General features: G+C 38.7%; 1 protein-coding gene across 1 annotated transcript; it reads left to right on the top strand.

Moving 5' to 3' along the window:
- Nucleotides 1–2728: 2728 nt before the first annotated feature.
- GORASP2 (golgi reassembly stacking protein 2) lies at nucleotides 2729–12237 on the top strand. Its single transcript, XM_008931021.3, has 10 exons — nucleotides 2729–2754; nucleotides 5074–5154; nucleotides 5920–6123; nucleotides 6531–6617; nucleotides 6765–6895; nucleotides 7488–7620; nucleotides 7744–7867; nucleotides 8222–8308; nucleotides 10308–10403; nucleotides 11193–12237. The coding sequence occupies exons 3-10, from the start codon at nucleotides 5980–5982 to the stop codon at nucleotides 11510–11512; spliced, it is 1122 nt and encodes a 373-aa protein (XP_008929269.1). The 5' UTR covers nucleotides 2729–2754; nucleotides 5074–5154; nucleotides 5920–5979; the 3' UTR covers nucleotides 11513–12237.
- Nucleotides 12238–14972: the final 2735 nt, after the last annotated feature.

Raw genomic sequence — 14972 nt, forward strand, 5'->3', positions numbered from 1 at the left:
TTTTCTCTTCTTTTCTCTTCTTTTCTCTTCTTTTCTTTTCTTTTTCTTTTCTTTTTCTTTTCTTTTTCTTCTTTCTTTTTTTTCTTTTTTTTAAGAGGGAGAGAAAGTTACCATTTCCTTGCCCAAGTCTCTTCAGAGGTGGACCTAGCAATTAGTCTTTGTTTGAAACATTCTTTGGAATTTTTGGAATTTTTATTCATCATGTATGCTTTTGCTGTTATACTTCCATTTATTGATTCACGTAATGTGCTTATAAGTCTTCCTTTTAATTGGTGCCTGCTAGGCTGGTAGCATGCACTGCTACTGACCTGTAGGAATTTTCTCCATTGTTTCCTCCATAAGTTTCCTTTGACATAAGATGTATGGCTCATTAGAACAACTACCTGACTCTGTGTGTTGCTCAGTATGCATTTGTTTCTGCTCTTCAAAACACAACGAACAAAAACTTTGAATAATTATCTTGTTCAGCAATGTGAAACTGCTGTAGTTTACCCAGGCTATTGTAATGACCTGACAGTTTCTTCAGGTAATAGATGGTGTCACAACAACCCCATGGCTGGGGGCAGAGGACTGGAAAGCTGCCCGGCAGAAAAGGACCGGGGATGCTGGTTGAGAGTTGGGTGAACATGAGCCAACCTGTGCCCAGATGGCCAAGGAGGCCAATGGCATCCTGGCCTGCACCAGCAGTAGTGTGGCCAGCAGGACCAGGGCAGTGATTGTCCCCCTGTACTCAGCGCTGGTGATGCTGCACCTCGAGTGCTGTGTCCAGTTCTGTACCCCTCAATTCAGGAAGGACATGGAGGTGCTGGAGCATATCCAGAGAAGCTCTGGAGCACAAGTCCTATGAGGAGTGGCTGAGGGACCTGGGGTTGTTTAGTCTGGAGAAAAGGAGGTTCAAGGGAGATCTTACCACTCTTTACAACTGCTTGAAAGGGGGTTGTAGCTAGGTGGGGGTTGGCCTTGTCTGCCAAGTAACAAGTGACAGAACAAGAGGATTTTAGTAAAACTTCTTCATCGAAAGTGTGATCAGGCATTGGAATAGGCTGCACACAGAAATGCCTTAATCAGCCTCCCTGAAAGTGTTTAAAAAACATGTCGATGTGGCACTTGGGGTTATGGTTTAATGGTGAACTTGGCAGTGCTGGGTTAGTCGTTGGACCTGATGATCTTAAAGGTCTTTTCCAACCTAAATGATTCTATGTAAGAATTTTTACCTGTAGGAGATTTGTATGCTACTGTATATTGTGGTGTTCCCCCTAAAAGATAACAAACAGCAGTGCCCAATGTTTAGATTTCTAACTCTTACTTTAGTTCTTCAGTTGTTGTGATAGTGATACACACATATTGCATGAAGTGATGACTTTTTTTTTAAGGGAGGTTCACTTTTTAAAAGCTTGAGTTAAATTCTCTGTGCTAAAATAAAAAGTTATGCTACATATAGGGAATCTGTTTTCTTACCAAAAATCCTGTGAAGCTTTTTCTCTCGAAAACTGGGTGTTTCATCAAGAAATTCAGTACAGTTACAAAGTGTAATGTGTTAAAATAGCTGATGGAAATAAAATGGATTCTGTCAGATCTAACAGGAGTTGCTTATACATGATATGTAATGAAATTTTACTGCCAATTATAGAGTGGGTGGAAGAACTAGAAAAAATCCTTTCAGTATTTCTTTGCTAATAAAGTAAATACTAGGAAGTGTTTCTTATGTGGGAAAAAAAGAAAACTCCAGAGCTTCTGCTTCTTGGAATTTGTGTATTTTGTGCTTGAAGTTAAGCTTCTGAAAGTTTAAATGGAAACTAGTATAAGTTATCTGACTTTCAGGAGTGATGAGAGCCTTCATCTGTCTCTGAAAATCAGGGTTTTGGTTCCTAATTCCATTTATGGTTGCCCTGTTTGTTTGCGGCTTGAATTTGTGACCACTGTGCTGCTGAGCAGAGTTCTTATAATTGTAATGTACAATATGTACTGTGTAGGCATGGAGTGATAGTGTTGGGAACAGTGTTCAGCAAAGAGAAACTTCATGTATTTACAAAAAAAAGTCTTTTCAGGAATGCAGAGTAAAATTAGTGTATTGACCTTGAAACCTTTTTCCTGTTTAATTCTTGACAGTGAATTAAAAGTGAAATCAGTGTGTAATCTATGTACTCAGAAGCCCAGCTGTCCTCTTGGTGAGAAGCTGAATTCCTGCAGCACTATATGAGGCCCTTTTCTGGCTACTGATATTCAGCATTTTGATAGAGATTTTCTTCATTTGCTCTTAAAAAGCTGTGGTGGTGCAGCTCCACAGTATCTCCATGTTGTCTGTGCCACTCTTTTTCTCTACTGTTAGACAGTTATGGCATTTACCCACAGGGGTCTGTAACTTGTATGTCTGAAGTAACAGCTGGCTTTGAGAGAATTAGGCGTCCCAAACTGCCGTGAATGGTATCGTGCCTGCAGTGGATCTGTTGTAAATGGTATTACTTGATTATTTCTCAGCAATTACTCAATTACAAAGGCAAGTTACTAAATACCTACTTGGCACATAGAAAAGCTGCATAAAACCAGATTGCTCAGGAGGCACAGAGTTTATGGATGTGTACATGGAATCTTTATTATTTCCATGAATAATAAGATTTTTGTGCCCTCATGTTTTCTAAGGTCCCTGGTTATCCTTTATTGCTGTAGCTCCTGGAAGAGAACCATGGCCACAGAGCTTGGAGCAGAGAGCTGTGTTGTGTGTTTGGCACTGTGTGATGGTGATGAATTGTGCAGGTTGAAAATAAGGTGGTGTGACATAAAAACTGTATGAGGTCGGTGTGGTTGTTGTGCAGGGCTGAGTATGTCGCTTCTTTAAGGAGGAGACTTTCCATGTGGAGTGGACTTGGAATTTCTGGTTTGCATTTCTCGGTCTGCCAGGTATAAACATGCTTTTCTGTCAGTGAAGTAAGGCCCAACGAGCCAGGGAAATAGGAAACTTTTTGTGACTGACCCTATGCATGGCAGCATGAGGAAGCGTGATGACAGAAGGGATGCAGCTACCTGCTTCTGAGGTGCATTGTATGATTGATGCAACTATAAGGGCTTGATTTCTTTTAGATTCAGCTTCCTGGTGGTTTTTACATGCCCACTTAGAAACAAACCATGCAGAGATGTTCAGGATCATGATAGATTTGGGGGAAGGTGTTCAAGACTGAACACCTGTTCATTAATCTGAACATACTTTCTGCAACCAATCATTTATACCTTGGAAACTCTCTCAGTCCCTTTGTCAATTTGGGGCAGACTATAGATTTTGTGTTCTAAGTGAATTATATATCCCAGGTGTCAGTCAGTTTTACATTGATGGATGCTGAACGTATGTAGTTCTCATTTATTGTACATACTCAGTCTCCTTTCAGAAAGTTACTGTATTGAATACTGGCCACTGTTGGTCCACAGAGTTTGGGATATAGTGTCTTGGAGGTCAAGGGGAGGGATACTGTGTCAGAGTGCAGGGGTTTGTTGTGGGTTTGTTGTTGTTTTTCTTTTTTTTTTAAAGAAGTTCATTTGGAAATGGAGGAAAATCTCTGAATGAGATGAAGTCTGGCCTTTCATAATTTCGAGGCCATGACATATATCCAGTCCTAAAAATCTGATGTGTTAGGAGAATAATTGTATCACTTTGCTGGATTCACTGATTTTTAATGCCGAGGTTTAAGAAGACATGTTGTGTCTTTAAAATTGTTTTCCCAGTAAGTTCTGAAACCACCTGCTGATTTAATTTTGGTATAAAGCCTTTATGTCAGGCTCATTAAAAACACAAAATGTAAGTTCCTATATGTCAAGAGGCTATTAGAGTATTTTCATGTCACCTCTCTAAACTGAGGGAAGAGCAACAAACAGCATAAGCTCATCCTACATTTGCTACTCAAAAAACTACATCAGAGGAGAGGATGTTTTGAATTACTTAATTACAAGAGAAACTGCAGGCCTGAGATTACAATTGTGGAGCATGTCCATAGGAAACCAGAGGTTTTTAATTGTCCTTTCATGAAACTGTTTAACCTGTCTTTAGCAGGAAGGTCTCAAGTACTCAGTATTTTGTTCTAGATAATTCATATTAGAAAACTCAATTCCTCCAAAATCAGACCGGTATTGAACAAACAAGCAGATTTGTACCAATTCTGACAGGTGGAATAGCATGTAATGTAAGAAAATACACTGTAAAGGGTAACAGTTTTTAGATCTTTTTGAAGGTGATTGTAGTACATAAAAGAAAAAGCCAGTGGGTAAAATGAATCAGCTTACAAATAAAGATAGTCTTTACTAAAAAGGCTGGAGGAAAAGTCTGACAGCCATACTGAAGTTACTTTTCCTTGTCAGCAATGCATGTAATAAGGAAAAAAACATTGGTAAAATGTCTCTCAGTTACTCTATCTGGAATTAAAAGCGTGCTTTTAGCTTGTGGGAGCAGTGTGTATCCAATACTTCAGCCTTGTCTTAGTGGATGGTTGAACTATTTGAGCTGCCGTGGCTGCAAAATTGCTCATCTCTTTTCTTGCAAACTTGATGGTATGTTAATGAATCACTGGTTGTACAGATGCCTTCTGTGTCTCAAGAATGTCAGCAGGTCGTGTTTAATCATGAGATAACAACCTGTGCTTACACAGATGTGATTCTCCGTTTCCTTTAGTAAGCAGAAGATAAAAAGCAAGGTCCAGTGTTGGTACTTCTGTGGAAAGACAGTGCTTTTTAACCAACTTTTTCAGAATTCATTAAGCTTGTTCTTTGACCATAATCTCCTTTATTGAAACAATTATCTACAATTTAACTGCTGCAGCTGTTAACAGTGCTTTTCCCAGGGAGTGGCTACTGTTGTGTCATTACTTAATTTATAAATTACTAATTATCTTGAAATCTTCCTTTTTTTTTTTTTTTTTTTTTGGGGGGGGAGGGATTTTTTTGTCCTAAAGATTATATTTGAATATTTTAAAATCATCCACACAAACATTAGTAGCTTCTAGAACTACAGATGGCAAAAGTAGAAATATCATTCAAATCTATAAATCAACATTGGTACACTTTTATTAAATTCTTATTTAACTTTGTTAGGTACAAGAAAACTCACCGGGGCATAGAGCTGGATTGGAGCCATTCTTTGATTTTATTGTGTCCATTAACGGTTCAAGATTGGTGAGTGTGTTGCTATTTTATAACTTTTAATATGAACAATATGTTGAGAATCTGTTTTTTGTAGGTAAACCAATGCATTTGTTTTATTTAAATGCATATAAAATATTTCTCCTTATTTTAAAATTAGAAAGATGAACTGCATCAGAAATTAATTTCCTTCACCCTTTAGTTACAGTTCTGCCGACAGTTTAGCTGGAAAATAAGTATTCCGACAGACAGACAGACATGCTCTCTGCAGACATGTGCACCAAGATAGTACTGCCTATTGATCCACCACTGGGGGATTGTGCTGGTGCCCCCCTAGTTCTGTCTGTAAAACTGCTCCTGTGAGAACTCTCAAACCATTCAGTTGAAACAGGTTGATTGAAAAAGCTGCTGTCAAAGCTGTTGGCTGGGCAGGAGGCATGGGGGAAAGCTTTCAAGTGAAACCACAGACCCTCATAGCAGTGGAAGAAACAATGTGTGGGTAAGCTTTTTCACTGGTATGCCTGGATTCAAGAAAGCCTCTGAAAAGCTGCAAGGTGCATCTTATCAGTTAAAGTACTTTCATGTTTGGAAGACATGACCTGTTTCTGGGAAATCCCAGGATTTTGCCAGAGTTGTGTTCTGGAATTGTGAGGGGAACTGGAAACTTGTTACAGAGTAGCTGAAAGTACCTGTTCTGATACCATGTTTATAACACCTTTGAAATACAAAAGTGTTGCTGTAGAACTGGCTGCTTGTTCTGTTGGGCACTAACCCAAGTTCTTGTTTGAACATTCGCAGAATAAAGACAATGACACTCTCAAAGACCTGTTGAAAGCAAATGTTGAAAAACCTGTAAAAATGCTCGTGTACAGTAGCAAAACACTGGAACTGAGAGAAACATCAGTGACCCCCAGCAACATGTGGGGTGGGCAGGGCCTTCTGGGAGTGAGCATTCGTTTCTGCAGCTTTGATGGGGCCAATGAAAATGTCTGGCATGTCTTGGTACGTATGGACTTGGAAGTACTTTTGTTACTGTTGCTTACAGTTTTTATCTTACTATTGAAAACTAACTTGCAAGGGATGTAGCTAACAAGTCATGAGATCAAACTAATCTCTTTTCATGGGTTTGGGGAAGACTTTTGAACTAGATCTGTATGTCTTTAAGTATATTGTCAAGTCTTGTATTTAAATCAGTGGTCTTGTACAATACTCAGAGCTGTTCTATTTTGTACAATACCAGAATGGTATCAAGAGGGACTGCCCCTGTTTCACTAGTTCAGTAGCCTGTTAACTGTGTTGAAAACTTGACCAGTTTGTCTGACTCAAAACTTGTGTGAAGTGCACACCTAACTGTTCTGCTACACCCTGACAGTTACGTAGTGTTTTGTAACTTTCCATCTTAAAACTAGGAAGTGGAGCCAAATTCTCCTGCTGCATTAGCTGGACTTAGACCTCATAGTGACTATATCATTGGAGCAGATACTGTCATGAATGAGGTAAGTATATAAAAATAAGTTTTTTATTTTTAAATAAGGTTCTGTTACAAGGTTCTGTTACAGAAAGTCGGGACTAGAATGATCGATCTAATGTCAAATAGTAAAATAAGGAGAAAAAAGTCCTTATTAATTTTTCTCTTTTTGCAGTCTGAAGATCTCTTTTCCCTTATTGAAACACATGAAGCAAAGCCATTAAAACTTTATGTGTACAACACAGACACAGACAATTGTCGAGAAGTGGTGATTACTCCAAATTCTGCCTGGGGTGGAGAAGGCAGGTAAGGAGACAATATGTTATAGAGGCATGGGGCAACTATTTTATAGCACCAGCCTAAAAACTGCTTGGTTTAAGTTTTCTACAAATATAGGAAAAGAGCATTGTTATAGCAAAGGTGTTTTTGCTATAATAAATTATATATTTACTTGAAATTCAGATGCAGTTAACTGATAAATCAAAATTGTTGTAAATCACTAAATTAGCTAGTGCAGAAATACACAAAGTGCCACAGTTGCTTTCTGCATTAGGCTCCAAATAGTCATTAGCCTGTGGTATATTCTTGCCAGAACAGAGTGCTGCAAGTAACAACGAGTCAAATTCCATGCTGTATGCCTGGTATATCTGCTTGGTCTAAATAATAATGAATTTTATTTTGTGCTGAATGTTCATTGCCAAAAGCTACAGAGTTTCCTTTCAGTTGTCTCATACTGATTACTTCTCCATAGAAAATGAGGCAACATTGAAGCTGGAGGGCAAGGTTGTAGAGAACTTACCTTGAAACTTGTTAGTATCTTGAGTCATTCATGTGTAAGTTGCTTAGTCTGTAGTTGTAAAGTCACTTCACTGACTTCTAAATGTTCCTATTTTAAAAGCCTAGGATGTGGCATTGGCTATGGATATTTGCATAGGATACCTACACGCCCATTTGAAGAGGGAAAGAAAATTTCTCTCCCAGGACAGTTGCCTAGTGCATCTCTCAGTCCCCTCAAAGATGGCTTCACAGAGGTAAGTTGTTGTCCCTCCTTCGGCTTGATAAAAATAGATTATGATGTTATATTGCTTTTCTGCTTCTATTGGTTCTTGTGGAAACAAACCCTAATGGTGTAACTTTTTTTCCCTTTCAATAAGGTTCAGCTGTCACCAGTTAATCCCTCAGCCACCCTCCCTCCTGGGTCAGCAGGCCTTGAGCAGAGTCTTTCAGGACTTTCTATTAGTTCACCCTCAACTACTGTCAGTAATGTTCTCAGCACAGGTTGGTATTGACGTAATGACCTGAAATGCATGGGTGTTCTGACTTGTGTTCTCACAGATGTTTCTGGTTAATTTAATAAAAGGCAGAAGAGAATAACATTTTCTCTTAAACTTGTCTCAACAACAAAGGCTAGAGTACTGGAATTATGCCTTACTTGCTCACAGAATAGTTGCAAACGACTTCTATCAGAAGTGCCATGTGTATTATTTAGAGTACTTTTTTCTTCATCAGCATTTTATAGTTAAGGCAAATAGTAATTGTCTTGTAAATGATTATTTATTTGTATTACTTGAGAAAGGGAGCTGAAGTGTTGTGTGTTTAAAATTAATGTTGTTTCCCTGTGTGCTCCACCAGGTGTTCCAACAGTTCCATTATTACCACCACAAGTCAGTCAGTCCCCTACCTGTGTGCCACCAGTTAACCCAGCAACTACACTACCAGGTGAGTAGGTAAAATTTCTTTAAACATTTCTGAAACAAAAATTTTAAGAGAGCTGTCTTTTCCACTGCTTTTTGGGGAAGGTATAACTTTATACAACTTACATATTTCATGTTAAAGATCTCTATACAACCTCTACAATGTGAAGAATTATTTTTGTTACGGTATATTCACAGCATGTCTGTAGCACAGAGGACTGACTTGGCAACAAAGTTTACAATGTTTACCTTTTAGGCCTCCTGCACAGTTGATGCAGCATTCCGGATTTCTCAGGAAGATTTTGCTTTGTTATTTGCAACATTTGAGTTGATATATTGTTACTCTCTGTAGTTCATAAATTTTATGTTGCAAAATACTTCTGCAAATAAATGCAGTTTTCAGTGTGTCCTTTGCACCCAGACATCAGAGGTCTGAGAAGGTTTGTCTTGCCTAATCCTGCATTCCCTTCACCCATAAAATCTCCATTTTAGGAAACTGTGTTTTAATACTCAGCTTGGTTGCTCTTCCTAATAAAAATAAAGGGCAGCTAACAATATAGAATTTATGTTGCCGTTACTGTTTCTGAATTATATAGTAATTTAAACTGGTATAATGAAAGTAAGAGTGTGTCTGCAAAATGTTTGTTTCCTGATAATCATGAACATTTCAAGCACTAGTATCCCAGAATTATTTACAGTGGATAAAATAAGGATTGTATAGGATTTTGCTGTGTCATTGGTGCGCTGGTATAGGACTCAGTTGTGCATTCCAGAACACTAAAGGAGTTGTATTTTATGTTTTGCATGCTATGAGACAAGTAGATAAAGATGTGTCCAAAAGTTTTCAGAAATGCTTGCGGGTACATTCTCTAACGTAGAAAAGACAGGTAGTAGAGCTCAGTGCATGCAAACAAGGGCAGAGAACTTTACCAGAAGCTGAACTTTGTAGTTGTTTGCTATTTTCTCTAAGCAGATAAAGATTTTCTTCCCTGGCCACCTATCCACCCCTTCCCTAAAATCGGCAAATACAAGTTTTCCTTTCACCTTTTTCTCTGAATAGTATCACTGCTTTTTTGAAAGCAAATTAGAACATATCTTGTAATTTGCATGGACATATAAATACATAAGAGGTTTAAAATTTGAGTGAATTCGTATGAAGTTCAGCTTTTTTCAGATTTTAAAAATAGCTCAAAGTTGCTTGTAGCTGAGCTGAAGGCTCCGAGTCAGATTGTCAGCCTTCATGGCTAATGAATTCATGGATAGGTAAAGTGGCTGGGATTTAATCAAAATCTCTATACAGTGCCCTTGCTTTAAGACTTTTCTCCTCTCTGTCTCAATACTGTGGTGCCAACAGTTTATTTCTGAATTAGCCTTCTTTGAACTAAACGCAAAGTAAGAATAGAGCCCTTGTCCCAGAAATGCAGCTCTTCTAAGATGGGAAATTCAGGAGAAGAAAGATGTTCCATAGCAAACACAATGATGGAAGGGCATGTGTTGCATTCATTGTATGTTTCTCTTCTACTTTCAGTGCTTCCTGACGTTGAAAGTTACTTTGTCTTGCCTTTTTACGTATATTTTTGTGTTTAACTCTAGTTATGAACTAAGTAGAAAAAACTAGTAATACAGTAATCAATATTAAGGATCAGGGAATACTGTGTATTTAATGCTATTATTATTGTCTGCCATTCAAATTGGAAATGGAGGGCTTCTGGTACAGTGCTGTGGAGAAACAACTACCTTTATTGGAAGTGAAACCTGGAATGGAAACCTTCTGATTCCTTGAAATAAGAATCTACTTTCCTCAGAAAAAATATGAAAGGTTTTGGATTATGTATTTTCTAGTCCAGACTTTCTGCTTTCTGTTTTCACTGTGCAGCGTAAAAACTGAAATTCAGGTGAATTTGCATCCTTATGTGTAAAAATGATAATCAAGATGTAAAGCAATATATAATAAGTTTTAAATTATCAGTAAGATCTCAGAAACAATTTTAAGTTTTCAGCTGTAACTTTTCTACTCTTCTTAGGTCTGATGCCATTACCAACAGGGCTTCCTAACCTGGCTGATCTGTCCAAACTTAATTTACCTGCACCACAGATTGTTCCAGAAATCATACAGCCTGGTATGTACTTCTGCAAACTGAAACACTAATTAGAGTGTCCTTTATCCCTGAGACTCTAATTTAGAGCCATCTGGGAGAGTCCTGAAGGGGATAAATTAAATGTTTTCCTGAGATGGGAGTAGATGTTAGTGCCCAGATTAGGTAGACAAGGAATATGTCTTTAGATAAACTGATTCTAAACTTGTGTCTGTATTTAGATGCTTCATTTTCTATTGCCTGATTTATGATCTCAGAAGAGATTGTGCCAAGAGTGAAAGTATATCATTTTATGGGTAGAAGAAAAGATGAAGTGTTTCCTTGTATGCTAGATGCAGAGATGAGAGCTCCCTGACTGAATGCCAGAAGTACGAACTAATACTAGATTTACGGTTTTGAGTAAAACAAAACTGCTGAAGGTGCACATGGAGCAAGTAAAAAGGAATCGGAAGCTTATATGGAATGTGGTTCTTGTTAACTTCTTGTTTCTGGCAGTTTCAGTGAAGGCCAGAAAAACCTAATCATCAGTATTTATGCATTACATACCTAGACCTCTGGGGAGGTACAAGTAATGTTGAATTTACTCTGATTCTTCAGTTCTGAAATCTGAAAAGTATCAGGCTTGAAACAAGCCTGCTGGGTCAGTGCTGCACACATATCACGCTCATGCTAAGTTCAAAAAACTTTCTCCTCTTCACGGGTAAATAGGAGACTAGAGAACATAAAATTTTCAAGCAAACAGAGAGTTTCTCCAGATCTGTCTGTGATATGCAGCAGCTCACTGCCTTTTTTTTCCTCTCTTTTTCTTTCTAGGTTTGCCACCCCTTCCTTCCTTGCCACCTCTGAATCTAATGGGAATGACACCTCCAGCAATGCCACCCAAGTGTGTCCCGGTGCTTCCTTTGGTCACAGAGGCATCTGCAGTGCCTACAGATTTGCTTCCCTCTATCAGTCAAGCCGGAAGCTTTTTCATCAACCCTGGCACTACTGTAAATGTAGAACAGACCTCTACACTCACCTTGGATAGCGCTGCTCCAACTTCTGTGGCAACTATTGTTGACAGATCAAATGAATCCTCCACAGCTAATGAGAAAACAACTGGAGTCACAGATACACAAGCTTCTGAATCGTAACTCCAGATCACTCTGTTGGATTGGCTTGGTATTTATTTAGCCATGGGATACATATTTGAAAAGCAAGCTGTCATTAATTTCATACTAGTTTGTACTTAATCTTTAGGAGTCCTGTAAATAATATGGAGGTATAATAAAAATAAAAGGGGATTTATAAAGTGTGGGAGGGGAGGAAGAGTACTTGTATGTTACCAAAAAAAAAAAAAGTCAGGGTGGTAAATAGAATTCCACTGCCAAACTCGGAGGTTTATGTTTTTATTATAGGCTGACAGCCTTATCCTGCTAGGCTTGTCCTTCCTTATAATTAGCAATTTTTGCTTCTGATAGAAATGAAGCGGGTCTTGCGTGTGACATTTACGTACCATAGTTCTTGTTCTTTGCAAATATCTTGTTACTACAGTGGGATGAGAATGTTTAGTCTGAGTTGTAAATTTTAACGCTGCAAAACTTCCACCTAAAGATACTTCTATTAAAGTTGCTGAGTGACCTGTTAACTGACATCTCGTTATTCAGCTTGTACACAAATTGTTGTCTTTAAGCACCTGAGAGATGCTTAAGCCATGTTTTGTGACTGCTGCTGCGTTGTTTCATATGCCCACTGTAAAATGGCATTTGGAAGGGAATACATGGAATGTTAAATGTAGCACACAGTAGGCACTTCATGACTACTGTAAGATGAATTAATGGATTAAGCATACATACAGCAATAAATTCCTGGAATTTTATTCTTTGTGTGACAAAATATCACATTTTTTTAAATTCCTGAAGTCTCATTTAACTGTTTTTAGCTCAGCTCTCTGTAGCACAGATCTGTGAAAGGGCTCCCCTCCAGAGGAATGGGTCCAAGATGGAATGCCAGACATCTTAATGGTAGGCAGGATCAGCACTTGTGGTTAAATCCGTTGCAGCAATGAGTCATGAAATCTGCCTGCATGTGATTCATACTTGGCTTTTTAAATTGAAATTTAGGATGAAAGTTGTAGAATAACTGTAGATGATACTCTTGTATAAACTGTTGTGTGCACTGTACTCCAGGTGGTAGCCTTTGCTCCTGGTATTGGGTACAGTTAATGTGGAAAACTTTCTGTACCACTCCAGTCGTTTTATATTACTGGGATTTCATTTATATGTGTTTGCTACAAGCATATGCAAACTTAGCCATATCATCATCAGGCTGGAGCTAAAGCCTGTCTCAACAGCTGTGTAATTCATTTTGGCAATGTAGTTTGCCTGATCAGTGTTTGGAATAGTAGTTCCATCTGACTGCTGATCATAGTAATAATGTCTCAATTAATTCAAGTGGAAGCCTTATCTAATACCTGTTGTCCTGTCTCATCTTTATCACTTAAGTATTTGTCTTTCTTCTGCCCCACTACTGCACATTCCTCATCACCTGTTATGGCAAAATCATGTGTCAAAGACAGACCCTAAATATTTTTTTCATACTGTGAGCAGTTTAGTTTCTCAGCTGCTTCAAGTGTGAAATTCTTCTGCCTTGCTAAATAGGGCACTCGCTATTTCTCAGAATGTATTTTTATTTACCTTTGTAAATCCAGTGTCACATACCTTAGAATTAAACCTCAACATGAGAAGAAGGATGTTCCCTCTTTTCTTTCCTCTATACAGAGCAACTGTGTTAGTATCAGGCTCCATTGAGCCTCACAGGTCTAACAGTCTTTTCTGCAACGTGGTTACACACTTCCAACCCAAGAACAGTAAAAACAGAATTTTCATCACACAGCATATTTAGAACAATTGCTGGTTGTAATCAGATGCTTTGAACTATAATCCTTGGGTAGTTGGTTTTGTTCTTACAGTATGGCACAGTGTCCTCTGGAGTAACATCTGAAGTTATCTGGTATGATTCTGTGCTTTCCAACAGCAAGCTGCAAACTTTCACAGGTCTTGCGCAGTTGTCTCTAGTAGCAGGCAAAATAAGATGCTTAGTCTGAAGTTTTGCCCTTTCTGTAGCTATTTTAAGTCCCGTTGTTGCTGACTATATATCCAGCCTTTTGGTAGCTGTGAGAGCAGTGGAAGTGAGACAGTGTTTAAGTGTTGCCATCAGCAATTCTGCTAAAGGTAATGTGACTTCAAATTTGGCGATGATTTAATGGCGCAGATTTAAGATGTAATCTCCCATCTGAAAAGTCATAAACATTGTTAAGTCAGAAACTTACTACTTAAAATAGAAGCAAAGACCTTAAATTCACACAATTGAACTCTGTCCCTGGTTTTTTAATTCCCTCAACTAGATGAAATCATACCTTAATCACTTCTGGCAAGGGTCCCTTAATGACTTGTTTTTCTCAAAAAAAAAAAAAAGGGGAGTAAGAAGGAATAGGAACTTAAGATACATCAAGGGACTGACAGCTGATGTTTCCATGAGTTCATGTATCCAGCTGTTAATGAACAGTTACGAAGAGACACATTAGCTTTATTTAAAGCATTGACACATAGAGTTCTTTAACAAGTACTGAGAGCAGATGAAGACAGATGTACCATGAACATCCCCAACCTTGCATGTAATCAAGAATGATTAAAGTGTATGACCTACTCTGAAATGCATAAGGTAATTTCCTGCTCCACCAAAGGCTGCTCTGGGGCTGTGCTGTTCACTGTATTTGTTGTGAGGGGAGGGCTGTCTCAACAGTGTGTGAGCACATGTGGAAGAGGTGCCTTTTGCAGCTTGATGCTCTGCTGCTGCTCCAGGAAACAGCTGCTCAGGCTGCAAGGTCATTGCAGGAGTGTGGACAAAGTGCTAATGGTGGAAGTTTCATAGCTATGGTCATATAGTGGGCTCTTTCTGAGCCGCTGACAGCCATCTTTTAAATCCTGTTCACATTAAACCTCCCTGTCACAGTTGGAGCTCAGTTCGTTCCCGGGAAGTAGCTGTGCAGGGCCACGAGATGGCGTGCACCAGTTTCTTTTGGCTGAATTTACAGGATAAAACTCAGCAACAATGGTGGTTGGTTCCCACTCCTCCTGCAGCAACTGTAGTCAAATGGATGCCAGCTGGATGTTGAATGATGATGCTTGAGAACTGTAAAACCAATGGATCTGAAGGCAGAAAGAGGCTGAGCTTAAGCTGTTTCCAAGTTCCAGTTTTGCTGAGTGTTTGCTGACTTAAGCCAAGCTAATCATGGGGCTGGGTGAAAGTTCTGAAGAAAGCAGATCTTTACAGGCAGGGACTCGTTTGACATAGTGTAATGCTGAAGGAGAGGCGTGGATAATATTTCCAAACTCTCTGTGATGTAAGTGCTGATTATCAAATTAAGTTGAAGGGGGCAGGATAAGGATCAAGGATGTTTGAGGGTAGAGCTCTCTTTTCCTCAATTATATAAGGCTTTGTCTGTACTAGTCAAATAAATGTATTCACAATCACTCCATAACATGGAGGCCTCATTGGCACCAAGCTCAGAGGTTTTGGTTCTTCATTTGGACTTAGACACCTAGAATCTGT

Source organism: Manacus vitellinus, unplaced genomic scaffold (genome assembly GCF_001715985.3).
Source record: "Manacus vitellinus isolate BGI_N305 unplaced genomic scaffold, ASM171598v3 scaffold_22_pilon, whole genome shotgun sequence".
NCBI classification, from domain to species: Eukaryota; Metazoa; Chordata; class Aves; order Passeriformes; family Pipridae; genus Manacus; species Manacus vitellinus.

Coding starts and splice junctions, on each gene's coding strand:
- GORASP2 (XM_008931021.3), top strand. CDS start 5,980: ATGCTCGTGTACAGTAGCAAAACACTGGAACTGAGAGAAACATCAGTG. Junction 6,124..6,530: donor AAAATGTCTGGCATGTCTTG/GTACGTATGGAC, acceptor TCTTAAAACTAG/GAAGTGGAGCCAAATTCTCC. Junction 6,896..7,487: donor GCCTGGGGTGGAGAAGGCAG/GTAAGGAGACAA, acceptor CTATTTTAAAAG/CCTAGGATGTGGCATTGGCT.